This window comes from Juglans regia, chromosome 1 (assembly GCF_001411555.2).
Source record: "Juglans regia cultivar Chandler chromosome 1, Walnut 2.0, whole genome shotgun sequence".
Taxonomy (NCBI): Eukaryota; Viridiplantae; Streptophyta; class Magnoliopsida; order Fagales; family Juglandaceae; genus Juglans; species Juglans regia.
Genome location: NC_049901.1, coordinates 5,902,918 through 5,913,065, shown reverse-complemented (window position 1 = coordinate 5,913,065; position 10,148 = coordinate 5,902,918). Strand labels below are relative to the sequence as shown.

Sequence of the window (10,148 nt, the reverse complement as noted above, 5' to 3'; positions counted from 1 at the left end):
CTATTATTGGACTTTGGCCAAGCCAATGAATATGCTCTTAGAAGATTTTCTTTTAGACGTTGCTATTGTGCCGTTGGTATTTTGTTTAACATATTAAATATTTTTAATATATTTTTAAAAAATATATCAATACATTAATAGTTATTTTTTAATTATTAAATAAAAAATATAGATGAACAGTAAAAATCATGATTATCATTTTATTTTCTTCCCGTGACTAGGTTTCATTTAAATATAGAAATAATTTTATTTCATCTCATTTATTATTATATATATTTTTTAATTTTTATATAAAATATAATAAATAATTTAATTTTTTTTAAATTTTAAAATAATAATAATATTAAAAAATAATATTTTATTCAGATATAAAATCACGTTACTGTTTACTTTCAAGTTGCAACTGGTGCACTGATCGTGTAATTTTGGGTAACATTGTGGTCAGACAGTTAGCTTATTTAACAAACCCTAGTTTCCCATCTATATAAATAAACTGCGATCCTCCCGTTACCAATGGCTCTTCCATTTGATTCCAAATTCCTATCTTCTCAGATCGCAGCCTCTACTCTCACACAACACTGTTTTTCCTTGAATTCCTGCAAAATTTTGTTTACCTTGCGGTTTCCAATATTCATTCCGAGAGAGGCATCTATACTATGATTCCCTGTGCTTAATCGATGGCAACAGGGGATACGAAGAGATGCGAAATCAAAGTTTCCGGGTACCTATGGACTGGCAGATTCTTTATTATATGTGGATTCTGACTATTTCTCGTAGGTTTCACACCCTCTATCTTCTAAACACCGATCCGTCTCGGAAATCGCCAATTATTTTCTCAAATTTGTCTTTTCTGGGTTTGTGCCTGAGTGCTCAATGATGATTGATTTTGCTTTAACCACACCGAAGAGAGGCCGAGTCTGGTTTCGATTCTCTTGGGTATAAGCCAACGGAAGAACTTTTTGTGCTTGGTGGGTGCCTAATGACTCTCTTTTCTATGACTAGGAGGTTAATAATGCCCCTTCTTATAGAGAAAAGAGGAAGGCTTTGTCAAGCATTTGAAGTAATCTTTGGCTTAGATCGAAGAGGGTTACCTGCTCCAAGTTCTCTCATGTGGAAAACCATGGCCTTTATCTGAGAGCAACCACAATTGTTTTTACTTCAATAGATCGTGTGCATCTTGAATTTTTTGGGTTGATTATGCGCGAATCAATCTCTAGTTAAATGTTGGGTAGAGTTCTGTCTCAAAATGAGACTTCAATTTGTTTTTGTTTTTTGTTTTTAGCTTTCAATTTTATGTTTTATTGGCTTTACATGAGAAGGAAACCATGATTTTACTTTAAGAACCATATGTTTCTTCTTCCTTTAAGTCATTTTTCAATTCACAAGAATGGTCATGAATACTATTGATTCCTTGACCATGTATTTGAATCTAGGTTTTTTACACCTCTACATTTTGAGTAAAGAGCTAAAAATTTTATATTGAAGGCCATTAGTCGTGCTGTATCTGGTCAAGTTACTTTTTGTATCGGCATGATAATGCAATTACAGTGATGTAATTAACTCACGAAAGAGATTTTGCAGTGTCAACAGAGTGCAAAGATATGTCAAATACCATCTAGGCATTTTATGTCAAATTCCATCGAGGCATTCAGGAATTCTATAATTAATTTAGTACTATTTCATTTATATTGAGATACGAATCAGGGCGACGGAGCCGGTGCAGGGGAAAGAGTAGCAGAGAATAGGCTGGAAAAAAGTTTTTCAGCAAGCACTGCGTTTGCTGCGTCCGAGGGATGGAATGCATCCCAGAATACATATTCACTGCGATTGCTGCACAACTTGGAGTTAGGCAAGCATAGTCCTCCGATGTTCGAGTCAACATTGCAACACGATGTATTGGAAATCTTAAATCCTGCATTAGAAAGAGAATCACGTTCAAGACATTGTTTTGTTTACCTTGTTGATTATTCTGAATTGAGGCTTTTGGATTTTACCATATGTGGTGGGATTATCGATCAAGTCCAGAACTGCTGGATATGTATCTGCAAATATTAGTTTTGCATTTGGGAGGCGCCCATTTAGAGAGGCTACTAGCTTTTGTGTTTCGGAGTTGAATTCCTGAATCCATTGATTTACTCTCTTTAAGCATTGGCCGTTCTTTGATTTTACCCTCTGAGAGGGAATGCAGCCGAGTGGGCCAAGACCATGCATGACCATCTTTCGCGCACCGAGTTGATACAGCCTCTGGCATTTATAAAATTCGAATCATCACATTTTTGGAACAAATAAAGAGTCAGAGAGTGTTAACTTTCTTACAGATAATTGTTGGTATAAGGTGGAGATCAATAGATCTATAAATTCGTCATGTGTGTACTGCTGACCGTCTGGTAAAAAGGGTTGCAAGAAATTGTTCACATAATCATTGCTTCCTACAAAAATAAAAACAAAGAAACAAGTAAGCATGGAAGATGATGTTTTTTCTTCCAAAAAATTTGGAAAAAAGTAGAGGATTTCCTTAATGGGCCAACGGTCGGGTATTGGTTGCTTTTTTATGAGAATGAATTTGAAAATTCCAACATGGGGAGACTTCAAGTACCAATTCCAATGAAGTACGTGGCTTCATTGCAAAGCTTGTCGGCAGCCACTTCTCCTATTTTAGACTGGATTCTCTGCTTGGTCTTTGCGAAGTTATTTATTTGATCATCGAAGGACAATCTCTGTATCTACAACACCCGTAATAAATCGAGAAGAGGGAAAGTTGAGAAAGATTATCAGTAATGTATGCATGTACTAGTGCTTGAATCAACTAAAAAGCAAATTAAATTGGATGGGTTATTACAAAATAAAGTCCAGTGTCATTGAGAATTCCGGCTCCACCGGATGCATAATTCACCCCTTTAAGGAGAGCATCATCGTTTTGTGACAGAGACAGATAAGGTGGTGGTGATGAAATCCCAAGCTTTTCCGCTGCAAATTTATGACAAAAAGAGTTTTGCTTGAACCATGAAAACAATTCATCAAACACAACAAAGATAATAATAAAAGTTTAAGATAAATGAAGTACATATAATGTCACCAATTGTCCTCCCATTTGTGAACCTCCCGGAGGCCTGCCCACCAACGTAATCAACACCATACCAAGGGTAATTTGATTTTGCAAGAGAATATTGCAGATAATTGTTGTTTCCAACTTCTGTTAAGGAGTCACCAAAGATAAATGTCACTGGTGCCGCTGCTGATGCGGCGGACGATGCAGCTGCCAAGACCAGTGCGGCAAAAGCCAGCCCTGGTAATGATGCTATGGCCATTTTTTTCCTCTTACTTGTGGGTTCTAAAAGGAGAGGCCCTTTTGTGAGGAAGATTTCATATGTTTTCCAATTCTAGGCAGTGACACAGAATTTATAGTATGGTTTAGAAACAGTACAGGATCACTGTTGTAGGTCATGCCCAATTCTGCAAGTTTGCACATATTAGGTGATGCAAAGTGTTGTGAGCCTTTTTTTCCACTTCGTTCAGTACAGCTTCTTGGAAATTTCAGGATCTAAGTAGTCTCTCTTTCTAGGTGTTGGCCAACTCACCTGGTTAGGTCAGCATGGTTAGCTTTGTTAGGTTTTGCGGCGTGAAAATGGCAATGATAATGACTTCAAGCCACTCAACTGGCAAAACAGAAGCACGTGCTTTTTCTTTTTCTATTTTTATAACTAAGGGCCCGTTTATTTTCAGAAATGAGATGAGATGAGTTGAGATTAAAGTTAAAAAGTTGAATAAAATATTGTTAAAATATATTTTTTAATATTATTGTTGTTTTGAGATTTGAAAAAGTTGAATTGTTTATTTTATTTTGTGTGGGGATTTGGGAAAGTTGTAATGATGAGGTGAGATGAGATGTTTTTGGAAAACAAACAAGGCCTAAATGATGCGCAAGTTTGGAGTGAGATAAGAATTTTATGTTTTGTTTTAGTGTTTAAAATATTATGTTTTAATATTATTATTGTATTGAAATTTGAAAAAGTTGAATTGAGATTTGAAAAAGTTAAATTCTTTATTATATTTTGTATGAAAATTTAAAAAATGTGTAATGATGAGATGAGATGAGATGATAATTTTGTATCTCATCCCACCATCCAAACCTACCCTAAAAGCAAGACAAGAAGATGTTGTGGCGCTCTATACATAAAACAAAATTTACATCATCATAGATAAATAATGCATTTTAATTACATCATCTTGCAATAAAAATAATTTTATAATTTAATATATCACATTAAGTCAATTTAATTTGTAAATTTATTTTTATAAAATTTATTTATGATTAAAGTAAATCTTTTTTATTAGATGGAGAGGCGCCCACGTGGGGCTAACCCACTCCAAATGACTGCTTGTAACGCATGGCTTTAACGTTACTACCGTTTCACAATGCAATTGAAAGCCGTGCATATGAGGACTATATATAGTCCTCCTCAATTGTGTTTTTGACACCATCTGAAAAATAGAAAAAGACTCTTTCTCTTTTTGTTTTCTCTTGATAAAATACTTAGGCTGTGAATTTGTTAAGTGTTACTCTAGTTCCATACTACGTAGTACACTTTTGCCACTAAGAGGAAACGTTTGGAGTTTATCAATCTGGAAAAACTTGTGGAGCAATTCTTTAAGCTAAGCTTGAGGTACTTTTCTGCTGTGCATTCTAACATTTTTAATATAATATTCCTAAAAATCCTATTATATTTGAATAATAATGCTAGATACAATCATGTGTTGTAAAACTCTCCTTTTGAAAAAGAGTGAGATCTACCATTAAAAAAGAATAATGTTAGATACAGTCAGTCATGTATTGCAAAACACTCTTTTTAAAAAAGAGTGAGGTCCACAATTAAAAAATTAACATTTTTCATGTGAGTTCCATATTAAAAGGAGTGCGTGAGGCTTGCGGACTCTGTGACTGTAAATATCATTACTCTATTTGAATATAATGGAGAATATTTCAGTGATTTTTTTTTAGGAAAACTGTCATCATCCATTCATCAGATAAACTTATATTCATGACTGAATACATTTTATGATGTTCTCATGTCAAACATGATATCATAAACCAAAATAATACATTTAGAGCTTTATCAGTACACTATTTCCTTTTGTGATTGGTCTGGTCTTCAATATTGCTGAGACTCTCTATAGAGAAACGTCCAAGAGACAACACTCTTTGAATAAAGAGAGACTCAACCTCACTCTTTATAGAAAGAGATGACTCAACTCATACAGATAAACATCCAAGAGACAAACTTTTTTTTTTAATTAACAATAAGAAAACCTAAAAGAACAGTAAGATAGATGCGAAAAATAACGGATTACAGTTTGGATCAACTCCGATAGACTTTGAAATATGTGACAGCTCTTAAAGGCAACACACTTGTCTCTTTTCAAATACAAAGGTCAGATTTGAAAAGTCTGGTGGGGGCGAGTTCGATGATCTGACGTGTGTTTCGAGAAGAGCTGTCGAAAAGGGTGGCGTGTGAGGACCACGCGCATATGTGGGCATAGCGTGAGAACCACGCACAGTGATTTTTGCAAAACCACCATTTTACTCTGAATAATTTTCGACCTGTGAATCTGCTTGTGCTGTATGTGTTTCTCGAATTATCAAAAATTTGTAAATCTGTCTTTTTCAATTTTGAAGAAAGTAAAATAAAACTAAGAAAAAAAAATATTGATAGACAAGATGGATGAATGGAACAAGGTAGGAATGAGAGAGATGAGGACGAGGAAGCCGATGGCTCCTTTTCTTATGGCAAAAATAAGATCTGAAACACTTAAATTTTTTTAGAGAGAGAGAGGAGGAGGTAACTAGGGTTTTCACCAACAATACTTTCCATTCTCAGTCATAAAGACTAGAAAATGAATTATGAATTTGTCACAAAAATCTCAAAGTGGTTATAAATTATAAAGAAAATACTAGTTTGATACTAAAATGAAAATTTTGATATTTATTGTATGCCAAAAAGAGTAATTAATTTGAAGGGTAAAAATGTTTAAAAAAAGATTTTTGAAGGGTAAAAATATATTATATTTTCTAAAATATTTATAAATCTCTTTTCTTCTTTCTAAAATATTTGTTAAGATTAGCTTTCAGTGTGCGCGTGACAATTTACAAGTAAAATAAAATTACCCAAAAAAACTTAAAAAAGAAGTAGAGACTTAAGAGGACTCCTTAACTTTTCCAAGCCGGGCTTGGGTACACTATTCTCACAGGACTCGTCTGACAAGCTTTTATATCTACCTTTGATTGTTTTTATAACAACTACGCGTATGAATCTGTGATGGTGCAGATCAAAATTGTGCTGTCAAATTAGCAGTGCTCAAAACCTTATTCCTTGCAACTACTGCCTGCAGAGTGACGAGTGATTATTTGAGAAAGAGAGAGAGAGAGAGGGAGACTTGGGGCCTAAGTTTAGTAATCTTTTTATGATGAGTTAAGTTTAGTAATCTATCAGAGATTTATAAGAAAAACCCTCTTCTCGACGGTCCGCGAGTTTTCTGCATTCGCAAACTCTGGTGCTGAGTTTAACGTTCTTTTCGATAACTGGTTAGTATTCTGATTCGATTTCTCTACGATTTTGTGTCCATAATTGTTATATAGTGATATGTTGTGTAATCGTCGTTGCTTTTGATAATACTCGATTTTAGCAGTGAATAAGGGTTCTCTTGGTTTTTGGGGGCGGTAATAGTCTTTTCCATCCTAACTAAGGTTTTCTATATAAGATGATGTGATAGTTTTGGATTCTTAATTTCAACGTGTAAGGTTCTTGATACTTCCCTGCAACTCAAACCAGACACAGAGCCCAGAAGTAACAAGAATTCAGAGAACTAACGACACAAAGAGGATACCCAGAATTCAGAATCTAAGGCATCTTGGTACCACACCAATGCCTCCCCTTCCATGTGATAAGAAGCCACCAACAGTTTTTGATGAAAAGGTGTTTGATTATGGTCAAAGTACTGAGTGGCTTTAAAGATCCACCCAGCAGGGTAACTACCCCCAAAACGTGGAAATTCCAAATGAAAACCCCTCTGAACAAGACTTCTATCATCATGACCCATCCCAGGCCTAGGTTCATTAGTATTAACATGCGAAGATTCAACTAAAGAACGTAGCATATCAGTAAGTTGATCTAACCTTTCTGATATACCAGTAATCGCTTGTTGGTGATTCTCCAGTTGCCTCTGAACTACTTCTTGCTACTTTTGTGACCCATCTTGCTGACCCTTCAAAGCAACTTTGTTAAAGACCAATCATTGATCCAAAAGCCTTAGGACTGTTGGATATTAATTTAGTTAAACATTTAACCCTTAGGATCATAACATTCCACTATACTTCCGAATCCGACTTCCACGGCGACCCACTCTATTGACACTGACCTGGTGGTAGCCATTTCCCTTTTGGCGGCTTCACTCATTTATCAGTATTCAGTGACTTAACACTATGCCCATACATAGTACCAAAGTATTTTAATCCAGCCTATAGGTCGCCCCCTCCGTGACTTGAACCCGTGACTTGGTCCTCACTCTGACACCAATTGTTAAAGACTCAACCATTGATCCAAAAGTCCTAGGGCTGTTGGATATTGATTTGGCTAAACGTTTAACCCTTAGGATCATAGCAACCTCTCGTACCTTCTGCCATCGTAGAATCGACCACTGCAGATACCACTTGTAAGGTTCTTGATACTTCCCTGCAACTCAAACCAGACACAGAGCCCCGAAAGTAACAAGAATTTAGAGAACTATTGACACAAAGAAGATACCAAATGACCAAGATTTCATTGGAAATCTTGTAGAGAATTTTCAAGGAATTTTCAACCTCCAAGAAACTCCAAGAACTGACTTCACAGATTGATTTCCTCAAGGATCGCCACCTCTACTTATAAACTCGCAGAAATGAATCCCAGAACATAAAAACACACTGTTTAATGCAAAACGCTAGCTAAAACAACCAAAACGCAAACTAAAACAATCAACTCAACACAATCTATTACAAAATGAACCGTTTCATTAAACCCCTTCACCCCAAAATGCATGAAGCAACACACAAAACACTCGCACCCTTTTCTACAAAACTCACCGTTTCACTAACCCCCTCCATGACAGTTATTCTCGTTACTTCCTTCCCTTAACGGCAACCCAACAACCTTCTCACTCAGCAACCCTCTCCTCCTCTTCAAGGCCTTGCCCAAGCACCCGTGACAATATTGTTCAAAGCAATAGCAATGGTGTGGCAGTGTGCAGTGCTAATTGTAACCGTAGCTGTTATGATAATGTGTTAATTTTTTTTTTCTTTTGTTGTCTTTTGCAGTTTTTATTCCTTACACTGCACTTTTGATTGACGTACAAGCACTTGAATTCGATTGAGGGGGAAGGTGCGTTGTAATATTTTGGGTACTGATTAATCGGGCTAATTGGATTGAGCGAGTCTTTTGAAGGATAATTCAAGAGATATGGCAATGATAACTGATGGACAGAGGCACAAAAATGGTTTTGAGGACAATGGAATAGAGTTTAGGCCATGGTCTGATCTTCCCATTGATATTTTAGATATAATTGCCAGACAACTTGATATTGTTGACCATGTATCTTTTCGTGCTGCCTGTAAGAATTGGCGAGAAATTCAGGTGCTTCCACTTGTCAAATCACCATGGATAATGGGACACTGTTGGGCTATGGACGAAAATGTCTACAGTTTATGCAGCTTCTCCCTCCTAACTGCCAAATGGAGTCATGTTACCCGTAACAAATTTGAGAGAGAAGGGTTTAGGGATTTATATGGTGCAGCCATATGTGCTTCAAAACATGGCTGGTTGCTTCTACAGAAATCTAACTTGTCGTTCTTCTACAATCCTTCTACCAACAGTATAATCAAACTACCCGATCTTAACATCAGCTTCAATCGAACAACATTCTCCTCTGTTCCATCTTCTCCAGATTGTTTTTGCTTTGCAATACAAAGTTCCAAAGACAGTATAAAAATCTACATACACGTGTGTCAGCCTAGCGACCATAAATGGAAAACATTTGAGTCGAATGGTATTGGGAAGGCAGTTGAGGACGTGGTTTACAGTAATGGAGCTTTTTATTGTGTCTTTAGTGGAGGAGTGTTGGGGGCCTTTGATCTTGCAGGCTGTGAATGGAGTTTTCTGAATATATTATCGATTCCGGAGGCCTCGTTTTGGTTTAGGGCGCATATGATTGAGTCTCATGGGCAGCTCTGGTTGGTGTGTCCTTCTAACTGCTTTGAAGTTTTTAAATTCAACTGGTTATCACAGATTTGGGTGAAGACACGTACATTGGGATGTCAAGCTTTATTTCTTGGCTGTACCTCATTCTTGGTTTCAGCGGAAGGCGAAACTTCCAGTTTTGCAGATAAGATTTATTATCATTCTAATTCTTTCAGTTACTATTATTCAATGGAGACGAAACTGAGTTATCGATGTGAGACTACTCCAACTCGATGGGGGACTGAGAGAATTTGGATTCAGCCTCCTGAGCTGGTCTAGCCATTTAGCTGTCTTTCTGGGCACTAAGAAATAGTCCACTGTTTACTATTTGAATAATGCCATGTTCTTGTATCATCTAAGGTATTTGCTTGCATTACAGATTTTGGAATAGAGAACTATAAATATAAGATTCGTAGATGAAGGATTTATACATATTATCCTGTGGGGTTTGTAATCGGTCTGTCACGATCATCATGTTCTTCTATCAAATATATTTTGAGAATGTGTTTACTAATTGTCTAGTACTGATTGCTTGTAAAGCAACATATTGCTGGTGGAGTTCACCTTCTTTTCTTTAGTTCTTCTTGGTATACTGGCCGACTGGATGTTTCTTTTGTTCCACCAAGTTGTGATAATCAATATGGAGCATGATTATACTACTATACTAACCCATGCTATAAACTTTTTAACAGATCTTTAGCATTAGTTCCTTGTCACAAGATCAAATCAATTATTGTTTGTAGTGTGTTCATGCCATTGATCACTTGGGACAAAATGCCCTTCTGTTATCAGTTGTCATTCACAAATGGCCAATGGCTAAAAAGTGGGTGTCACCCGGCACAGATATGACTAACTTAGACGATAACATCAATATGTTAAGCT

At 36.2% G+C, this 10,148-nt stretch overlaps 2 protein-coding genes across 2 annotated transcripts; one reads left to right on the top strand and one right to left on the bottom strand.

Moving 5' to 3' along the window:
• Positions 1–490: 490 nt before the first annotated feature.
• Positions 491–3,366, bottom strand: LOC108988213 (GDSL esterase/lipase At5g37690). The gene is made up of 6 exons (XM_018961394.2): positions 3,065–3,366; positions 2,840–2,967; positions 2,597–2,723; positions 2,317–2,429; positions 1,995–2,244; positions 491–1,912 (listed from the first exon to the last, which is right to left on the bottom strand). Exons 1-6 carry the CDS (start codon positions 3,306–3,308, stop codon positions 1,701–1,703), a joined length of 1,074 nt encoding a protein of 357 aa, XP_018816939.2. The 5' UTR covers positions 3,309–3,366; the 3' UTR covers positions 491–1,700.
• A 3,031-nt stretch (positions 3,367–6,397) lies between these two features.
• On the top strand, positions 6,398–9,811 carry LOC108988253 (F-box/kelch-repeat protein At1g57790-like). Its single transcript, XM_018961467.2, has 2 exons — positions 6,398–6,580; positions 8,348–9,811. Exon 2 carries the CDS (start codon positions 8,490–8,492, stop codon positions 9,543–9,545), a length of 1,056 nt encoding a protein of 351 aa, XP_018817012.1. The 5' UTR covers positions 6,398–6,580; positions 8,348–8,489; the 3' UTR covers positions 9,546–9,811.
• The last annotated feature ends 337 nt before the right edge of the window (positions 9,812–10,148 follow it).

Excerpts from the sequence above, each read along its gene's own strand:
- LOC108988213 (XM_018961394.2), bottom strand. The coding sequence starts at position 3,308 with ATGGCCATAGCATCATTACCAGGGCTGGCTTTTGCCGCACTGGTCTTG. Across the intron at positions 2,245-2,316 it reads CCTTATACCAACAATTATCT|AGGCTGTATCAACTCGGTGC; the intron begins GTAAGAAAGTTA and ends TATAAATGCCAG. Across the intron at positions 1,913-1,994 it reads CGATAATCCCACCACATATG|GATTTAAGATTTCCAATACA; the intron begins GTAAAATCCAAA and ends TTTCTAATGCAG.
- LOC108988253 (XM_018961467.2), top strand. The coding sequence starts at position 8,490 with ATGGCAATGATAACTGATGGACAGAGGCACAAAAATGGTTTTGAGGAC.